General features: G+C 38.0%; 1 protein-coding gene across 3 annotated transcripts in view; it reads left to right on the top strand.

Annotated features, from left to right (window-relative positions):
* Positions 1-22,510, top strand: part of Sema3c (semaphorin 3C) — a 164,002-nt gene that overhangs the window by 123,067 nt on the left and 18,425 nt on the right. For all 3 annotated transcript variants that reach the window (XM_008762645.4, XM_008762646.4, NM_001106578.1), the window contains 3 exons: positions 13,614-13,702; positions 16,540-16,581; positions 20,028-20,185. In XM_008762645.4, coding sequence (XP_008760867.1) covers positions 13,614-13,702; positions 16,540-16,581; positions 20,028-20,185 — 289 coding nt within the window. The remainder of the gene's footprint in view (positions 1-13,613; positions 13,703-16,539; positions 16,582-20,027; positions 20,186-22,510) is intronic.

Raw genomic sequence — 22,510 nt, 5'->3', positions numbered from 1 at the left:
TTTCATAAAATTAAACTTTAAAAATGTATTTCTAAAACCTGGAGACTATATAGGAATTTGTGTTTCCCCCAAATAAAAGTTCTTTTATGTTGAATTATATTGTATGCTATTTTAGTAAAATTTAAGTTGAGTATACTTAATTATTCTCTTAAAAATTCTGCTAATAACTTTTAAAAATTTTAGTGTGTGTGTGTGTGTGTGTGTGTGTGTAAGTAAAATCAACTATTTATTTTGTTCCTTAATACTCAATTTCCTTTTTTAAAATGGTACTCTTTAGAAAGGTTGGTAAATGCTATCATGGGATTAATACTTCTCCTTTAACTTTGCCACTTATCACTAGCATCCAAGCCACTGGCCCAGAACAGACTATTACACAGTTAAGAGATTTTAGCCTGTTTTCCTTTTGCTTCTGGAGTTATGAAAATATTTAAGTGTCTGGGTCAGGTTCAGACACCTTCTATCAAGTTTCAGTTCTTAGCACTACATGTGAATCAGGATGCAATCTTTAATGAAAGAGTTAGTGTTCTTGTGAATGGTGTCAAAGATTTAGAATGATTTAATAATAGCATTGGGGATTTTTAGGGTCAGATCAGTGTGCGTCGTTCTCTACCACAACTCCTATAAGGAATATACCATTTCATGCTTCTTGTTAGCTTCCGTTTAACTGGATGAGTACTGAGTTGGAATGCAGGATCCAGGAAGTCTTCCCAGTATGCAGTTTTGAAGTATGTGCCACATGTGTGAGCAGAGCCTGAAAATGTCTACCTGGCAACACCACAGAATAACTGCTTTCTTTCAAACTAGAGGTATTGGCAGGCCCTCCTCTTGAAATGGCATACTGAATGAGCTGTTGTGCCAGGAAGGCTGAGTTTTCGAGAACTCTCTAAAAAAACTCATGTAAAATTTGATAGCTGTAGAAATGTGTTTGAGTTTGGAAAAGCCTACCATCATTTGAGGACTACACATGAAAATACTCCAAGAATGATATACACATTTCTTGGTCATTTTGGAGCAGAGAACAAGTCTCTTTAAAATCAGTGGGGTTTTATAACAATGTGGGTCACTGCTTGTCAGGACAAAATTTAAAAACTTGTGAGAGTTTAATATTGGTTCAACAGGGATCTTCACAGCAGTACTGATGGCCCCCTCAGAAGGATGACTAACTTTGAGGGGGGTGATAATTCATGATGCTTTATCATGTAAAGGAGTAGCAGAAAAGGGAAGGCTGAAAAGAAGTAAAAAATGAAGATAGTCACACACCCATCCTTTGTACAAAGACAGATGCTCTCCCAGGAACTGTGTCTTGTAGAATGAGGAGCTGGCTAATGGGTGTCAGTCTTACTATGCAATCTGACAACTTGAGTGTGAATCCACAGAACCTGCTGAAAAGTCAGAGGCAATAGCATATCATTTTTAATCCCAGCATATGGTGGCAAGATACGAGGTAGAGACAGGACACCCAGTGGAAGTCTGAAAGCCCAGCATATCCAGCAGTGAACAACAGAATGTCTAAAGAAGATGGTTTTGCTTATTGATGGACCTCCAGATAGTAATCAGGTCATACTTGGAAGCATTCACACATGTACATAAAGGCCCACATGCATGCATACAAACACATGTCATACGTACACACACAAGAAATCTATTTAAGACAATAGATTGTGCTATAAAATGATAATTTACTAAAACCGAAATATATTTATAGTCACTGAAAATAGTTATTTCACACATCAGAATATCTTCGTACAAGCCATTCTTTGGAAATGCATTCCTTGAAAGGCAGAAAATGTCTCAGCTTATTTGACTGCCTGAAATATACATTGCTTACCATTATGTCTAAGTAAATAAATTAATTCTAACATTTCTGAAATATCTTATTATTATTACAATGGTGCTGGCTTTTCTCAGGTACATGAATAATTTACTTAACCATCATAAATTTTCTCTGACGAAGTATAAGAATATAGGCTTCATTGAGATGGAGAGATCACTTGGCCCTTAAAGGCTAGTCCCATAATCAAAAACCTGAAGAAGATACTTTGTGGGTTCAGGAGACTTGATTTGGTATATTTATTATTGAAAACCCAGTTCCTGGACTAATGCATCAGGCAGAGTAGCTACCTTATAGAAATTATGTGGGTGAGTGAGAAAATGAGTTTTGTGTATTATCCAGCATTGGGTCAGACATCATTCTAGGGCCATGTAAAATTATTTTTGCATTGGCTGCAACAGATTCAGAATACAAATACCCAGCAACTAATTTCACATTGTAGACATTTATCTTCAAGTTCCTATTTTATTTAGCATAGATTATTTACATTTCTCTTTTACTAATGTTAATTTCATTTTCATTTTCTCATTTGACTTCGAACAACACGTTTTATCCGCTCTTTGCTGGTGGGTGTTGCTGATGAATGGATAGAACACTGGCATTGGCATTCCTTTGTGCAAACCATATCACACACTTAACCTCATCTAAATGTTGTCACCAGGTTCTACATGTGAACCAGATGTACCTAGCAAGGTGACAGAGAAGACGAAGACAAAGTCTATGAAGTGGACTGGATTTTGGGGGATTGATTAACGGTGCTAAACTCTAACCTGTAAATTTCTTGTCTGCTATATTCTTTTTTGACATGAAAGTACAAACTTTTTGTGACGAGGGAAGGCAGAACTTTATCTGACTTTTTAGAGGACCAATACATTTGTTAGAGATTATACCTGTATTCAAAATGGCTCACACATTTAACCAAGCACACAGGAAAACCTGCCAAGATTCTTTTTGCGTCATTTGGATGGATTCTGTGTATGGATTGATATATTTCAAGGGGTTCTGAGCATGCAAGAGCATAGAGTTCTCAGCAAGAGATGGAATGATTTGCCCTGGTTTGTACTTAATCACTGATATTTTTCTAGTTGGTTTGAGGTCAACTATAGTCAAACTTAATGACTGTGTTGTCTCTGATTAGTCCTTTTCACAGAGGAGCATCAGGGCGTTTTGACCTTTCAGATGTTGATTTATGAAGTCTGTTGTCTGTGTGTTAGACATAAATTACCATGCTAGATTTTTGCTCTCACAGTACTGCCAGCTTCCCGGGGACAGCCCTCGAAGTCCTTGTCCTAGAAGAACACCCAGCAACCTAGACCTCCTATGATTCCTCATAGGCCTGTACTTGTCTGTCGTGGTGGGTGTTTGCATGGGAATCAGCTCTGGAAACAAAAAAAAAAGATTGTTCTTGGTAAAGTTTAAATTTTAGAATATTAGAGGAAATGTTTTTAGAGTGCAGTGGACATTAAAATAGAAATGTTTCGAGGCAGGACTTCTGAGCTAAGTACATGGGATTAAAATCGTATGTTTTACTTTTCAAATGTGCACACTTAGCTTTCTTTCCCACTCACATTGCTGCAGAATATTGAACATCCAAATATCTTTTCCTCCTAGGTTCCTGAACTGGAGAAAAGGGCACATAATTAGCAAAAGGGTTCCCCATGTGTTGTTTAATGTTTCTGACCTTGAGAAGTGGGGCATTTTTTTCAAAGTGTGACTGTGCTCAACACAAACTTGTGTCAGGAAGAAAGAAAGAAAGAAAGGAAGAAAGAAAGAAAGAAAGAAAGAAAGAAAGAAAGAAAGAAAGAAAGAAAGGAAGGAAGGAAGGAAGGAAGAAAGAGAGAGAGAGAAAGAGGAATGGTCCTTGGCAGTAGAAATGATAGAAGACATTGGAAGCAATGTCAGAAACGTAACCCTGATGTCCCTAGGGATGGAAGACCTGGTCATGTATGGAGAAATATAGAAGTCTCTAAACAACTATAAAACACAGGAAACCAGTTCTCCCCAGAACTTACAGAATGTGATGCTGAAGATATTGATTTTGGCACACTGAGATCCATGTTGAATTTCTAGTCACCATAATCCTAAGAGGAGCAATGTGTGCAATTAATAAACACGAAGTTGCTAATAACTGTTTATGTAGCAATTTAAAACTAATTCAATCAGCTTTTGAATTCTAGCTTAACTCGTTAAATGTAAACAACTTTAAAATGGTGATTAATCGAATTTTTCTGTTTTTTAAACTCTGAAAGGAAAGCCAACACTGACTAGTGCATAAAGATAATATCATATTTCAACTTAACTTCTATCTAAATTTCTGAGATGCAGCGCAATAACAAACCGCAATGCCTTGTAATCACAATGCTTCGTTGGCTGCTTTAAAGTAGACGGGTCACTTTCTCAATCTGATAAAACTGATTATCATACAATGCACACAGTCATGAAACTGAGGTTCTATCTGCTCTCATTTTCCTATTGTCTACAGGCAAAGTCACATGTTTCTCCATGATTTGAACGAGGAGGTGACTTATCGGAAGTTTACTTTAAATATTCCAACCAAATTTATATTCAATTTAAAGCATTTTATATTATATTTTAATACATATTTTGCAAACATGCATATGTGTGCTTTCATGACATGGCATACATGTGGAAGTCTCAGAAAGATATTTGGTAGTTGCTTGTTCCCTCCACCCATGGATCCTGACTCAGTTGAGCAGTTACCACTCTCCACTCAGCCATTCAATCTACCCCATAATTCTAGTGCAGGAAGTACATTAAAATGGCCAAGAGAAAAGATAGCTTTCTGTATAGCAAAGACATGAAAAGGTGCCTATATGAAATAGGAGTTTAATTTGGAGATCAAAAGGGATTATCTAAATTAAGAATTATGCAGAGGAAGAGATGAGATGATGACAGATTTATAGTCATCACACACACATGCACATGTACACATACACAGACACACTTGTGGCTTTGCAAATAGATGGAAAGGAACACCTTAGATCAATCAAAGCAATAAGAACCAGCATTAGGAAATATGAATGTGCTTTTGAATGGTACATTTAGCCTTTTTTATCTATTATCTATCAAAAACTAAGTTTTCCATCGAATATATCACTAAATTTACCTTGTAATATGTACTTTCTATTATATTTAGGAAACACTCTAATTTCAAAGTTTCACTGGAATAACACTGAGCCAACTAAATGAAATTCTTCCCTTTTATAAGTCTATGAACTGATAATTTGGTGAAATAAATGGCTTTTTAGGACTGTGGTGTCTTTTTTGGAAATAGTAAATAAAGTTGAAGTCTACCCCACTTCAGATTGAAGTTTGGACTATCTAGACGGATACGTCAAAGAGGGTGTTACTACAGAGACACTTCAGCAGCGAGTGCTGGGCTACAGATAGAGATGGGAGCCTCATTAGCCAAGTATGTGTTAGATGAATCCCTGACAGTGCGGGGACCAAGCTAGGAGTCATAATTGTAAAGAAGTAACTGTGAGAGTTGCATGGATGAGTAAGAAAATGAAGAGAATTTCCTAATAAGAGTGAAGACTGATCATGAAGTAAGTGTAGACGCCAAAGAAATGATCTCATGGTGACCTTGAGAAAAGGCAGGGGCAGGCAGGAAGGCACGATGGAGGGACAAGATCGTTGAATGTCCTTGTTGCGTGCTAGTTTCCACATTATACAGCAGTGGCACTGAGGAGGGAGTAACCATTCCTTTTGTATATAGAAGGAAGCAGACAGTAGGGAAAGGCCAGGAAGGGAAAGTTAATGGTGGGTCTGGATATGACCACAGGGGAACCAGGGCTTCCTTATCTATAAACCAAAAACAAGGTTGTTTCAAGCCATTGTGCAAATAATTTGGACTTCAAACCTAAGGCATATAAGTGCACTGTACAATTAAAATAGTGCTGGAAAGAGGTTTATTAGTGACCAATAAATTCATTAATTTCACAAGCGAAGTTCTTTCCCTAAGTAATATATAGGACTTAGTAGAAAGGCTGAGCTCAGTTCTGTGTTTAGAAATTTGTTGTTACATCTTGAGTAGGACCAGAAGAACCTTACGTAACACACTTGAATTACTTGTAGGAAGTATGTTTGTTTGAAATTTGAAGCTATTTTTAAATGTGTATGTGCTTTTGTGTGCACATCACATACATGTCATGTGTTGTCCTCTATCACACTTCCATGATTTTATTTGAGGCAGAGTATTTCACCGAACTCAAAACTCACCATCCAGCTAGCGCAATGGGCCAGTGAGTTTCAAAGATTCACTTGTCTCCCCTCACTAGCCAAGCTAGAGTTATAGATCCTTACAGCCTGGCAAAGAAGGAGGGGAAAGCAACAGTAGGCACATGAAAACAAAAGGAATAGCAAGAAAGAGAACAAAGAAAAGAAAGAGGAAGGTGATAAAAGAAAAAATAGAAAATAACTTCAGTGACAGATCATAGCAGGAGCTGTTACTGGTAGTTTTGGAATTAAAGAACAAAGTACTGTTTTATAGGAAGATCAGATGTTGTGACAGGTGGAGAGACCAAGGAAAGAAAGCTCATTTATATAACTCTGTCTGGAGTTTACAAGGAAGGCTCCTACAACTTGTCTCCTTTGATCTTGAGCAGCCTGTTAGGTGTGTTGGGAAAATGTAATATCTTTCTTTTATAGACAAAGTAATTTTTAGGCCACGATTTTGGATTATATGGATATGAACATGAGTTACTGATCACAGTTCAAGATGTGCTGTTAACTGGGCTACTAGGCAAGCAGCCCTTTCATCACTGGCTGCTTAGTACAAACAACCATTAGAGAGCAGAGCTGTGCTCATCACGGAACAAAGTTCTGGGAAGCTTGCCTTCCAACAACTGCTGTTGGGGAAACACAGCTGTGGTGTCCTTAATTAGCAGGCAACCTTAAGCCACTCACTCCTTTTCTGGGATTGTACAAACTGTGTCCTTTAGAACGTGGTCTGATTTCACTCTAGTTTTACTTGACCCAATCTCTTTTTGTTTGTTTGTTTGTATTAAGTTTTAAAGCTTACTATAAAAACATCTTTACAAAAGAAGAAAAAGAATTTACAGGGTATCATCCCTTATTTCAAACCAAATGTTACCATCTAACCATATCAACCTAACTTTTTTTGCTGGCAGTTAAAGAAATAAAAGTCTGCGAAAATCCCAGGGGAAGTATCAGACACAGCAGACAGAGTGAGCTGGCAAAGACAGGCTTACTCTGCTTTATTGATCCAGGTTACTGGGGTTTTGTTTGTTTGTTTGTTTCTTGTTTTCTTTTGTTTTGAAGTTAGATCTAAATAAGGTCTTGCTTTTAAATATGATCTACTTAAATCTCAGTCTTTTGGGGAAACTAGAAATGTATCAACATGTTAATAAGGTCTGGGGGGTGAGGCTAACATTTTGGCTTCCAAAAGCATTGCTTCCCTTCTTCCCTCCCCACGACTACAGAACCTCCCATATAGCATCTCTACTCTGTTCACAATGAAGTTACCCATCTCGTCTTCCCACACAAGTTCTGCCCAGAGGCACTGTCTTCTTGTGCTCTGAATTCCAATATCTGCTCTAGAAAGAGTTTGTCATATGGTTTACCCATCCTTACAATGTTCCCTGTAGGAAACTTCTGTCTTCCTTGACTCCTTGTGGCCATTGATCGTAAATGCCCTTAATAAGGATGCTCCCACTCCTTCTTAAAAGGAGGAAATAATATCCATAGGAGGAAGCAAAGTTTATAGCAGCAACTGAAGGAATGGCCATTCAGAGCCTGCCCCACATGTGGCCCATATATATATATATATGGCCACCAAAACTAGATAAGATTGATGAAGCTATAAAATGCATGCTGAAAGGGATCAGATATAGATCTCTCCTGAGAGACACATCCAGAGCATGTCCAATACAAGAGGTCAATGCTAGCAGCAAACCACTGAACTGAGAACAGAACTCCCTTGGGGGGAATTAGAGGAAGGATTGAAAGAGTTGAAGGAGATTGCAACCCCATAAGAACAACAATGCCAACCAACCAGAGCTTCCAGGGACTAAACCACTATCAAAAGACTATACATGGACTGACCCAGGGCTCCAGCTGCACACGTAGCAAAGAATAGTCTTGTTGGGGCACCAGTGGAAGGGGAAGTCCTTGGTCCGGCCAAGGTTGAACCCCCAGTGCAGGAAAATATGGGGTCGGGGGCAATAAGGGGGATTCATGGGGGGAATACCATATGAGGGAGGGAGAGGGGATGGGGGGTTATGGACAAGAAACCAGGAAGGGGGATAACATTTGAAATGTAAGTAAAGAAATGTATCTAATAAAAATAAGAAAAATTTTCCTATATTTCTTTTGAAAATATTTGAGATCCCTCTCTTCTTATTGCCATATCTACTCCAGTTTTAACCAATAACCGTAATTTTACAGATTAGATATTCTTGTGAAATTTCATAATCATATGCTTGACTTTTTTAAGTTTCTGAAATTTGCTGATTATAGCTTTTCATAGAAGTTTTACATAATTTTATTACATTATACATAAAGTATTTCATACACTAGTGGCAAATGTGTAATTTTAGCTTAATGTATACAAAATGGAAATAAAACTCCACAAATATAGATCAGAAATGATTTGTTAGTTCTCCTTATGAAGAATACAGGCAACTACAAAGAAGTCAAGTACATTTATGGCAAGTATACTGTTTGTCACTTGGGAGTCTCCACCACTTGAGCAGGCATGTTTCTCTGTAAAGTTTATACATATGTAGTACCTCTAACATGCCTTCTATGATTTAACATGGGAAACATCATCTGTATTTTTAGTAAACTCTGTAGGTGACTTTGGCTGTAGGTGATCTGAAGGCCACATGTTTGAAACTTTATATAATTGAACATGACTAGAGGTGCTAAGGAGCCAAATCAAATTAAATGCTGTCAGCAAGTGAACCTGAGAATCAATTAATTCTATGTTGTCTATTTATTCATAATGCAGAGAGGAATTTTAACTTTTTGAAAGGTTCTTCCCAGAGGAAATCTTCTTTGATTTAGGTGTACACAATACGTGCACGGTTATATGACCCTGGAGTCTCCCATCAACAAACTCTGGAAAAGAATGACAAGTTAGCTTTGATGGATGCTGCTGGCTCAAGTGTGTCCCCTTAAAAGGAGACACTTAAGATGTTGCTGATGGCCAGGGATGGAGTAGGGTCAGCACGTGTGACGGGGAGGATGAGAATGTCAACAGTTCTTCTATCACCTATCAGGACTGTGACAAGGACACTTGTCTCCCCCATTTTATTTTCACATTATAAAAGTAGTAACAAAAGAATACAGCAGCACTGAGTGGGTCGGCGATGAAGCAGAAAAATGACTTCCCCCTTTAATGGATGTTTAACCTGACTTTCAAAGAGGCAGCCACTTGATTAGATCAAGTTTTGCAAACTGCTGAAGCAGGGAGCCTAGTCACACTTCCTTGATGTCCATAAAGCTTCCATTTGCCCGAGATTCTACAGCTTTGCCTCAGCTCTACCATTTTGTTCCCTCCATAAATGATTTGAGTCTGAAAATGATAGTAAGGGAGTGTGGGCATCTAACACACTTCTGTATTCCTTTCCAATGCTTGACTTTTAAAACAAATACTAGAACTCACAACTATCACCACCTCAATTCAAAATATTCAAAAGGGAGACAATTCAAAATATTCTAAAGGGAGCAAGACTGCATCGTACCTGAGTTGAATGATTGCTCATTAGTAAGCCCTCAGGATCACAACTCTGAGTATCATTTGTAGGGCATGACATAAAATAAAATTCAATGTCCCTTCCTAAAAAATAAACTAAGACTTTTAAGGAGGTGATAAAGGGCACTAAATCAACCTTGTGACCCCCCTGGAGCATAGGTGTTTAAGTGACAGGATCACACAAGGAAGAAGCCAGCTTGACTGGAATTCTTTCACGAGTTAGCAACCACTGAGAGGGGAGGGACTAGACCTGATTAAGGAGGCAGAGTTTCACCAATCCAATGGCAGGCACAGCTTGTTTCCAGGGAAACCTGGGGACTTCAGTTAAAATGCAACCAGGGGATAAATACCAATGATGACTCTGGTGACCTGCTGAGTAATGAGCCATGCTTCATCACTTGCTTGAAACAGCCAACACCTACTGAGTAATGCATGCAGACTGGTCTCCGCTGTTAGAGACAGAAGAGCGCTGGAAGGATTATTGCTGTGATCCTGTGTATTACAATTTCAAAGAAATCTAGATAATATAAAAAACAGAATGAGAAAGAATGCTTATTTAGGGAAGTTTCTTTACATTTTGAGTAAACAAAAGGAAATTAAATAGCCAGTGCATATTAATGATTTTCTGTTATCTTGTATGTAAACTTACATTACAGAATTAACTTCTGAAGTTTGCCTTGGTTAATCACACATATTATTTGTGCTCTAATCTATTCAGGGATCTAGTATCTCTATAGTCTATATGAAGAGGCTAGATTCAATTAAAAACAGATAATTCAATATATCCATGGTTTGGTAGGTCAGATAAATAGAGGTAAAGTGGTTTCACCTGCTGAGGTGTGTACCAAACCAGACCTGGTTTTGAGTGATTTCTGTAATATTGTTTCTCTGTAAGAACTCAACCAAAATGGCCACACTCCTTACCCAGGCTTATTAGCACAACAAAAGACTTCCCATTTCAGAATTTAGACTGCCGAACTTCATTGCAGCATCTTGCAGCTCTGCCTTCTGTGTGGCTAGCTCTCCAAGTGGGTTTCATGTACTGTAGCTGGAATGACTCTAGCAAGGTTGTGTGGAAGAATTTAATACCCTGCTGAAGGAGGCTCATGCTGTGGCCTAGTACCAGGCCCTGAATTGTTTATTGGCCTACTCCTGTGTGAGGACAGAAGCGAGGATGCTGTTAGGGTAGGTCTCCATGGAGCTGGTGAACAGCAAAGGCTTCTTTTACCATGTAGATTGAGAGTGGAAGACATGTTCTTTCCAAAAGCTGCTTGTTGATATTAATACGAAGAGGGGAAATGGTTCAATATAAGTTATAGTAGCAGACACCCACTGTGAAAGGACTGACTGGGTACACACAAGCCAAGTGAAGCTGGAGAAAAGAGTGAGAGACTGCACCACTGTAACTCTATTGTGGGCGTGACGCCTTTTTCAAAGGAAAAAACCATGGTTTTGTAATAGTGAAAAAAAGGAAAGCCATTCTCAGAACCCCTAAAAAGAAGATATCTGATAACCATATTTTCTTCAAAGGGAACGATACAGAGATGGCTTTATGTGGATGTCAGTACTGGGGAACTTTATGGCCATTCTGGAATGTATATCTCACAATGCCTAACATTTTAATGTGAACACTCGACTTAAAACCCATAAATTTCAGACCATGGACACTTGAGTCTATTTATCTTTTTATCTTTACAGTCCTACTCACTGGCGACCTTCGATACTTTTTTACTGAGTCAATGAGTTTAAATGGATGGCAGATAAGCAGAATTTACTTTATTTTAACATGAGTTATACAGTCTGAGATACTGCGAATATATTTTCTGTGCACTTACCAGTACCAGATAGATTTTTCAAACTCTAAAATAGGAAAACCAACAGACATTTGATAATCTATGTTTTGTTTTGAATGAGTCACACACATATTCTTCACCATATTTTATAAGCCACTGTTATAGCTTTTCATACTATGGATAAATAGAGTATTACTACCAAAAGCTTTTTAGAAGAGACTGATCATTCATAAAACATTTGCTTTTATAGTACATTAACATATTAGAAAAAGGCAAGAGACTTCTGACTCATCTGAAAACATGCAATTATTTGTCTTTTATATTAAAAGTGGATATTTTACATATTTTGTAAACACACAGTCATTTTATATATATATATACACATATACATACATATATATATATATATGCGCCATTTCTTTGGTTGTCTCCACTGATCATTTTGATGGGCAGTCCTTTGAAAATAAGGAACATCTGTAGCCATGTTCATCCATTTTCCCTTACAACACATTTGTATAGCATCTCTGAAAGGTTCCTTACTGCAAATTTTCACTTCTATCATCCTCTAGAACAAAAATATCCCAAGTCATCATGTGGGATGATTCAAAGGGAGCTGCTCAGAGAAACAAAATAATGGAGGTTTGTAAATTGCACAAGGCATCTTCAGTACTTTGAAACCACCATTAACTTTTGATTGGCTTTACACAGTGCACTGCACTCACAGAATGACAGAATGACCTTTGAACCCTTCTAAAGTCACATTCTCATGTGCTGCACCTCTAGTGATTTCTCTAGCAAACACTGGGTGTTTCTGTTCTGTGTATCGTTTTGTGATGTTCTTCTTTTACAAACCATTCTACTGGTTTATACCATTTTGTAAGCCACAATTTTTTAAAATGAGAACATTTGTGAATCTTTTGATAAGGTTCATAAAATATGAATTGTAAGCATAGGTATAATTTTTTACATCAAAGTAACTCTTGTTTATAGACTGACAACCAATTTTAGGTATTAAGGTTTAACATTTATAGATTTGTAGTATTAATAACTAAATGGTTCATAGTTAGAAAATTCTTCAATAGTTTGCTTCTAGTAGCTCGTCTTGTGAAGTTTCTCAATTAAACTTGCAAAAAACAATCTTATCTGTTGAGGATGGTGGATACTTGTAAATTATAAGTTGGCAGTTACAATTGAAAATATTTACAATTTGATATTTATGATTCCATCTTTTGAATTATTTTAAGGGTAACTTATTTTAATTAGTACTTACCTTTTCTTTACCAAATTAGTTATAAGTTTTTTTTTATATTCTTGTTAAATCTCAACTAGTTTTCTTAGATCTAAATCCATACAACTGGTCAAGTAAAATAATCATATGCATAAAAGTGTCTGCATGATTTATAAAACAATCTGAGTTATATATCTTAGTCTAGAAATGATTTCTGTAAGCACCATTATTATCCAACATGTCTATAGGATACAAGAACATTTTTATTTTATATTACTTTGGAGCATGTAATTCCAAAATTTCTCTTATATCTTAAGAGCACCTAAGAAATATTGCCAAATTATAAATAAAATCTTATCAGTATGATTACTTCATAAGTTTTTTAACCTAAAACACAATTGTTTTTCTCATTTCTACTGTACATTGTAATGGCAGTGAGACATTTTACCTTGTATAAACTGATAATCATTATTTGTTGTCCAGGACTAGTGACTTTGTACTATTGTAATAGCTAACCATTTCTACTAGGACTTCCTCAAATAAGGAAACCAAAACAGATTAAATGTTAACAAAATGGTAGGAGTATCACTTTGTAATGCTAGCTTGGAGAAGTAGGACCACTTCTAATGACTTAAAACTTTCTATTATATTTCAAAACCATATACCTAATGTACAAATTGTATAATTGTGTGTTTGTGTGTGCATGCCAATGTATAAACACATGTACATACATGTATGTGAGTACAGATTCCTGATTGACAACTTTTGATTTAAGACATGTGAATGATGTTTATAAAGACATGTTTCCTCTTGGATGGCTATGACTTAACACCAAGTAAAATATAAGATTCCATATTTTCTTTTTAGTTTTATATAGTCTTAATTTAAATATATTGGGTTAGACAAAAATGTCAGTGTGTTAAAAATGTTCAATCTGTTTGAGACTGGGCTCTTGTGTTAACCATATTCTGGGTTTGAAGGCACTGTTCTACAGCATCTCCCACTCTCTCTCCCATCTAGATCGGGGCACCGTGCAGAAGGTCGTAGTCCTTCCTACCAACAGCTCTGCTAGTGGGGAGCTCATTCTGGAGGAGCTGGAAGTCTTTAAGGTTTGGTCACTTCTTCTGTCCATCTCATCGCATGCATGATGACATCATTCCTTTACTCTAGCCAGTAAAAATAGCCAGTAAAAGATTAAATAAGCAAATGTAATAAATTTTAAGAGTAGAAAAGTCTCAGATAAAAGGAGAACTAGAGAACAAATATTTTTTGCGAAGTATTTTCTTATACTTTAAGTTATCTCAACATAAAAGGCTGACATTTTTTACCAGCTATCATCACAACCCAAAGAAATTTGCTCATCATTATTTTTAAAAAATGAGTCCCTCTGGCCAAGGTCTAGGGGAGTCTGTAATGAAGGAGGCTTTATCATTTCCTTCACATGCCACTGTAACCCAAATGCCTTCACATTAGTGATTACAGATAAGCTTCCTCATAGCTTTGCAGCCAGTCATTCCAAGAAAAGCTGCTGCTGTTTGATTGCTTTCCACTCAAATACCATGTCAGTTAAATAAAACTAATGCTCCTTCTTAGCACTTGAACCCTTATGTTCGGTCCATGCTTTGGATTTCATTGTATTGTTCTCCTTGAATCTTGGGTGCTTTACAAGGAAATAGAAAAAAAAAAGAGCACCAGTGTACAATGGTGAATTTCACTTCATTAAGATCTCTCTGCCATTCAGGACACTGGCCCAGATACCCTTTCCTCCTTCATACCTTAGACAATCCCTCCGATGATAGGCTGGCCTCCAGTTTCTGACCAGCCTACTTCAATTTTCCAAGTGCTACAATAACAGCCTGAGGCCACCATACTGAGTTGCCTGTTCTTCAGGTATCTGGGAACCGACAGAACCAGTCTGTGCTGGTCCTACCTAGCTGCTTCCTTCCTGGCATGATCATTGTTCCTATATAAGGGTCTTTATCTGGAAACTTGGGGGGAAAGCACAGCAAAAGAGTTGTAAAGAAAACTTAGTGAGGAATCCAGGCTTTCATAGGTCATTATTTACAGCTGCGACAATTAAGAGACATGGGATTCTGGAGACCAGAACCAGCCTCCGACTGAGGCGTTTACTCAGTAGTACCTCGGAACGCCCAGAAGTAGACTATCCCTTGCACACTTAGATGTTTTGCTTAGCTGACTTGACTCAAAACAGATTGTCTCATTAAGATCATTACTGTGCTTCCTGAAGCTATTGGTTTCATAAGCATCTAATTGCATAAGAAACAACACTGATAGATTTTTCAATTAAATTTTACAATTGAACACTGTAACAACGAATGGGGTCTAATATGAGTTGGAGATTCTCCAACTACTATCCAGTGTGTTGTTACACTTATAATTTTAATACTCGATTCTAATTTTCACTAGGTTCTTTGTGATCATCACAGTAAAACATATATTGACTGTATCTATCCCAGCAGGTTTTTGCCTGCTCGGCTTGTAGAAAAATAGAGTGTTTCACTGCATTAACTATCATTGTATTACATCGTATACTTTTTTCCACTCAACCAACTAGTTGGTGTTTCCTGAAGATAACAAAAAGTTATGTAGTGCCAACACTTCATTCTTAATACTGAATATCTGTTTTGGTTATCTGGAAATGTTTAATGAAGTGAGTTTGAAACCCGTCTAAACATATATATTATGGAAAAGCCATCTAGTGAGAAGGATGTATGGACAGTTACATGATTTGTTCTGTTGTTATCATCAAGAAAACAAAATTCCGAATGGAAATCCACAGTCAGTCACAATTCCTGTGTGGGGCATCATTTGAAAAGGTGTTTGGGCTTCCTTCCTGATGTCTCTGGGATTGTTGATAGAGCAGAGTGAAAGGCACTATTGGCAAATGCAGCCATTGTCTTTGGCATGTGTTTTGTCAAATTTTGAGGTGAGGTAAAATCACTGGGTGTGTATGAAATATTATGATGGTCATGTAAGGATAAAATAGATTTAAGTAGAAAATACCCTTAGTTAAGTGTTATGTGGACATACTTCAGAGCTATCAGTGTAGCATTTAAAAAGAGTAGGAACAGTTATTCCACAACATAGAACTTCAACCTCCTTTGTCATCCTATATTCATGTGTCTGGTTCCTTTAAGCTGGAATTGAAGTGAGATAAAACTTTAGCAGGTGATGCAGTGACTGTAAATTGTCACATCCATTGCACATGTGTATGTGACTATGTGAGTGAGGTTAATGCAAGTCATGACCACTGAGAGTTCTTGATATCGCCATTTTCCATTCTAAATGTTTACAAATATATGCAGATCTAAAGGAAGTAGGATGGTGAGAATAACTGGATTTGGGAACTTCACCCTTCCTGAATTAATCCTGGATCGGCATCAGTATATCATAAATTCCATTTTAAGTTTAAAATTGTTGATAATATTTAGGAAGTGAAGCTATCAAGTGGCCTTCAGAAGGATTAGCATTTCAGTGAATCCTTTCACAAAAAGACCCTTATAACTATATATGTCTTTGTTCTTACCAATGAGAACTCTATAGCCTGGTTAAGCATACCAGTCTTTCCTAAACAGCTCTTGAGAGGTGAATAGTAACATCTCATGTAGGGTTTTCCCTACCACAGTCTCCTCCTGCACACAGATCCAATGTTCAAATCAATGTTCGAAATGCTTCTTTCAATGATCTGATTTTTCCATTTTCCTTTGAACGCTCATTGTAATTCATGTGCGATAATTGTACTGCTTTCAAGTTTAAACACGTTATACCAGTCTATCTGTAGTCCCAAAGAAGAAATACATGTTACAGAGAGTATAGGCACTGGAAGAAAATATGGCTTTTGAATGTTTATACAAATAGAATTTTACATGCAAAACTCCTTCTAAAGATCAAATGATCAAGTAATGTACCTTTTTTAATTTTTTAGAATCATGTTCCTATAACAACAATGAAAATCTCATCCAAAAAGGTAAGAAACATTTTATGTCATGTTCTATGCATGATAAAATATAATCAGGAAAGTATGTTTTTTAACTTCTGAAAGATCTGAGAGTTTTACTATTGACAAATAATCATACAGAATCCTCTCTAATTTGACATAGACCTCACTGTCTGTTAGTGAAAACTGAATGTTTTCCATCAAAGATAATGAGAGCAGACCATATATGCAAAAGGCATTCCAGCTTTTCATATATTCTATTTCCTGAACTATGATGGTGTGCTCACTATAATAAAACTCAATATTCTAAAAGGAGTGAGCATAATATTTGGGCTACTGTAATTTCAAGACATCCTCAGGAGCTAGAGTGAATAATCCACTCATTTCTACTTTCCTGCCAGTATATCTTTAATATAACAGACAGTATTATTTCCTATGGTTTATGGATGTCTACAAAACCCTTACTGTACACTATCTAAGGGCTGTGGACTTGGAAAAGGATTAAAAGATGGTAATTATCAAGAATTAAGTTAATGTAAATTTCTTAACCATGTAAATATTCAATGATCACAATGGCAATTCCAATTTTTCATGTCTGTGATGCACCCTGTTTCAATTCCCAAAGCCTCAGGAGCTACCCCCCTATACAGTCAGAATGAGTCATCTTTGCATTTATTTAATCTCAACTTGAATATAAGTTACAGGAAAGCTTAACTTTCCTGCCCTAAGTTTCTACATCTAGAAAGCAATGACTTTCTCACAAATGATGTATGTGAGCCTAGAAGAAGATGGCGCTAGCTAGTGCTGTCTCGAAGAACCTTTGGTTCTATTTTTCTTGGAACAGAGACTAAAGATGTTAGATGTTTGAACAACTGACTTTATAATTGCAGTGCTCTTTGCCATATCCAACATGCTAGACATGATGTGGTACTCATGGTCAAAGTTCTGATCTTTTCACTTGACTGAGTTTTATGAGAACAAATAAATATGACATAATGGAGTTAAAGATCTCATCTGTAAAAATGTTTGCATGGTGCATAACAAACATTTTCCCAAGTAACAAGAAGTCATTTGTCATTTTGCTAATGTCCTATGGAGCTGATCTCAAGTCAGAATTGTCTTTGAAGCCAGCAGGGAAGCCCTTTGTTTATGATGGCTTAATGGGAAGAGACAATGTAGAAGCAAGATTCAAAGTCTTCACAGTCGTTTGCACGGCACCATAGTCGTATATAAAATGTATGGCTCAACATCTTTATAGGTCATTTGTTATGTTGGTTTTCAACATCTCATACTGCAGATGGTTTAAAATGTTTCAGTGAGGCAGTGAATGTCACAGCTAGAGTAATGACTTGATTTTCTGAACATCTTTGGCTTTGCTAAATACTTCATTACATTCTGAGGTGGGAAGACTAAAATTGGTGAAGAGAATGTTTTACTTGTTTAGTTGTGAGTTTGTTACCTTTCCTTTACTCTTTGTATCTGGTTGCAAAAATACTGACATTACTAAAAAAAACTAGTGTACATAGGATAAAACCACATTTTCCCCTTTTTCAAATAAATTGGGATTGTTAAATATTTTAATGATGATACTGGCAATTGCCTCTCTTCTTCAGATACATATTTAGTTAAACAATAAACACTGCTGGAATAGAACTTAGAGGCCTCCTGCATAGTAACATTTTCAAACACTGAGCTACATCCCAAGCCTTCTTTTTTAACTTTTCATTTTGTGGCCAAGTCTCAGGAGTGCCTGATGTGGCTTTATGAAGTCACTCTCTGCAGCCAAGCAAGCCTTGAACTTGTCACACTTCTGATTTAACTGCCCAAGGAATTAGAACTATAGATCTCTGCCACAGGGACCAGTGGTAATCATTTATGTCCAGTGTTCCTGGGCGAATTATATTTTTTACTCTATTAGGGTAATAAAGATTGGTAGACAAAGAAGAAATTTTGAGTCATATTTAACTGTAAACTTTTATATTAGGGTTGGTCAGATGGCCTTTGTAAATAGCAAGGGGCGACCATGAGCAAGTAGGGAGAGGAGGATGGCTGGAATTCATGAATTACCACCATATCTCCAGGTGTAGTAACTTACACAAAGGATTATGGCACAGTGTGATAGAGAACAATACCCAGTGTCCTCCTCTGGCCTCTGCATGGGAACACAGGTGCACACACTGATGTATGTGTGTGTGTGTGTGTGTGTGTGTGTGTGTGTGACATACATGCATGTACAAACACAAACACATAACAAATAAGTACATTTTCAAATAATGTAAAAATAGTTTTAATAAGCAATGTATTACTTCCAAAAACGTGTGGGGGTCTGGGGCATGGGGCTTTCCACAGCGATCTCTGGCCCAGCTAGGTGCTTAGTTTGGGGTGAGGGGGAGAGAACTCAGGCAGGGAGGGGGAAGAGCTTCTGCTGCCTCCACTGCTGGTCCTTCTTTCCACCTCTTCGGTTGCTCTGACAGGGCCGAGTCAGAAGACTGACTAACCAGCGAGGGGTGCTGGGGAGTTTCTGACAAGGATTTCAGGAGAGCAGATCTTTTCCCCAAGCGGCGGTCATACAGCTCTTATGACAGAAGCTCTCAGACGAGGAAATAATTCTTACACACTTTTAATTCTTCTGAACACAGCCCTTAATTACAGTTTTTGGAGGGGTCAGTGTCTGACACCAGGTACTTCCTATTGGTTTGGCTTGAGACCTTGGGAAGAACTCATCTACATATTTGGCGGCTTGGTCCTGCTTCTATGACTGTTCTGCCTTGAGCCTATGTGACCTGTGGTCAAGTCCTCACTTGTGGAGGAGGGGCTTGGGGCATTGCCCTGCGTGACAGATCTGTCTCAAACCTTTCTGCGGGGGCGGGGGGGTCTGTGGGGGCTGAGAAAGCCCTGATCTCCTGGGAGACTGGGAATACGCCCTCTGCCTGCCATCCCTTTAGAGTCTCCAGGGATTGGACCTATCTCAACCAGGAATCAGAGTACCTTTCACAGCCCACCATCCTACAGTCACTTATCCAAATGCTTTCATTTTAAATATGACTGATTATCTAGAACTTTTTTTTCTTCTGAACAAAAATGCTTTCTATTTTGAAATTGACTTGTTCTGCTGTACTTGAATATTGTGAAAGCTTCCTTGTCATTTGCTAAGAGACAGTGGAAAAAGAAAACATCTTAATTTAAATCTGCAATAAATAGGCCAAATCTTAGAGAACAGTGGACCCTAATGTTTAAAACAGATTACCATTCTACATGGTATACTAAGAAGTATTTTTTTTACAGAAAGTGGTAATGTTATAGGCATATTAATGTAGGAAAATTCTATTTATTTTGGCTATACTTTCTCTTTGCTTCTTGTTTTGAGTCTGTTTCTAAAGGAATTCATGGGTTTGTGGCTATATATTATAATATGTTCCTGCTGAAGGTCCTTTAACTTCTACATCTGAAATAAATCATCGTGGTTTTTCTTATAGCAACAGTTGTACGTGAGCTCCAATGAGGGGGTTTCCCAAGTCTCTCTGCATCGTTGCCATATCTACGGCACAGCCTGTGCAGACTGCTGCCTGGCAAGGGACCCATACTGCGCCTGGGATGGCCACTCCTGCTCTAGGTTCTACCCCACTGGGAAACGGTGAGTGCCAAACATGCATGTACTCTGCATAGCAGGGCAGACATGGACAGGTTCTATGGCCTGTTTCATTTTAAAACCCAGGGCAGAATGAAGCCATAGTTACCATTGCATACAGCCTTTTAGGGAAAGAGATGACATGCGTTATGACCTGAGTTTCTCTTCTTCATGGAAAAGTTAGGCTCTAGGACCCATCAAACACAGGAGGTGGCATTTTAAGCTCTGCCTTCACACTGATGTGTGGCTCTATTGTGTCCTCTGTATGTCACTGTAGCCTTAAACCTCACCCTGCTAGGACTGCGTATATATTGCTTAATTATCTTTCAAATGAGCATTTGAACTTCGTGTAATTAGATTTATTTCTAAAGTTGGTGTTTTCTTTTTTTTTTCTTTTTTTTTTAAATTTTTTTATTATTTTTTTTTATTCACTTGAGTATTTCTTATATACATTTCAAGTGTTATTCCCTTTCCCGGTTTCCGGGCAAACATCCCCCTCCCACCTCCCCTTCCTTATGGGTGTCCCCCTCCCAACCCTCCCCCCATTGCCGCCCTCCCCCCATAGTCTAGTTCACTGGGGGTTCAGTCTTAGCAGGACCCAGGGCTTCCCCTTCCACTGGTGCTCTTACTAGGATATTCATTGCTACCTATGGGGTCAGAGTCCAGGGTCAGTCCATGTATAGTCTTTAGGTAGTGGCTTAGTCCCTGGAAGCTCTGGTTGCTTGACATTGTTGTACTTTTGGGGTCTCGAGCCCCTTCAAGCTCTTCCAGTTCTTTCTCTGATTCCTTCAACGGGGGACCTATTCTCAGTTCAGTGGTTTGCTGCTGGCATTCGCCTCTGTATTTGCTGTATTCTGGCTGTGTCTCTCAGGAGCGATCTACATCCGGCTCCTGTCGGTCTGCACTTCTTTGCTTCATCCATCTTGTCCAATTGGGTGGCTGTATATGTATGGGCCACCAGTGGGGCAGGCTCTGAATGGGTGTTCCTTCAGTCTCTGTTTTAATCTTTGCCTCTCCCTTCCCAGCCAAGGGTATTCTTTTTCCTCATTTAAAGAAGGAGTGAAGCATTCACATTTTGATCATCCGTCTTGAGTTTCGTTTGTTCTAGGGATCTAGGGTAATTCAAGCATTTGGGCTAATAGCCACTTATCAATGAGTGCATACCATGTATGTCTTTCTGTGATTGGGTTAGCTCACTCAGGATGATATTTTCCAGTTCCAACCATTTGCCTACGAATTTCATAAACTCGTTGTTTTTGATAGCTGAGTAATATTCCATTGTGTAGATGTACCACATTTTCTGTATCCATTCCTCTGTTGAAGGGCATCTGGGTTCTTTCCATTTTCTGGCTATTATAAATAAGGCTGCGATGAACATAGTGGAGCATGTGTCTCTTTTATATGTTGAGGCATCTTTTGGGTATATGCCCAAGAGAGGTATAGCTGGATCCTCAGGCAGTTCAATGTCCAATTTTCTGAGGAACCTCCAGACTGATTTCCAGAATGGTTTTACCAGTCTGCAATCCCACCAACAATGGAGGAGTGTTCCTCTTTCTCCACATCCTCGCCAGCATCTGCTGTCACCTGAGTTTTTGATCTTAGCCATTCTCACTGGTGTGAGGTGAAATCTCAGGGTTGTTTTGATTTGCATTTCCCTTATGACTAAAGATGTTGAACATTTCTTTAGGTGTTTTACAGCCATTCGGCATTCCTCAGCTGTGAATTCTTTGTTTAGCTCTGAACCCCATTTTGTAATAGGGTTATTTGTTTCCCTGCGGTCTAACTTCTTGAGTTCTTTGTATATTTTGGATATAAGGCCTCTATCTGTTGTAGGATTGGTAAAGATCTTTTCCCAATCTGTTGGTTGCCGTTTTGTCCTAACCACAGTGTCCTTTGCCTTACAGAAGCTTTGCAGTTTTATGAGATCCCATTTGTCGATTCTTGATCTTAGAGCATAAGCCATTGGTGTTTTGTTCAGGAAATTTTTCCAGTGCCCATGTGTTCCAGATGCTTCCCTAGTTTTTCTTCTATTAGTTTGAGTGTGTCTGGTTTGATGTGGAGGTCCTTGATCCACTTGGACTTAAGCTTTGTACAGGGTGATAAGCATGGATCGATTTGCATTCTTCTACATGTTGACCTCCAGTTGAACCAGCACCATTTGCTGAAAATGCTATCTTTTTTTCTATTGGATGGTTTTGGCTCCTTTGTCAAAAATCAAGTGACCATAGGTGTGTGGGTTCATTTCTGGGTCTTCAATTCTATTCCATTGGTCTATCTGTCTGTCTCTGTACCAATACCATGCAGTTTTTATCACTATTGCTCTGTAATACT

This window comes from Rattus norvegicus, chromosome 4 (assembly GCF_036323735.1).
Source record: "Rattus norvegicus strain BN/NHsdMcwi chromosome 4, GRCr8, whole genome shotgun sequence".
NCBI classification, from domain to species: Eukaryota; Metazoa; Chordata; class Mammalia; order Rodentia; family Muridae; genus Rattus; species Rattus norvegicus.
Note: the sequence above shows the minus strand (reverse complement) of the source record. Positions and strands in the feature narration are given on the sequence as shown.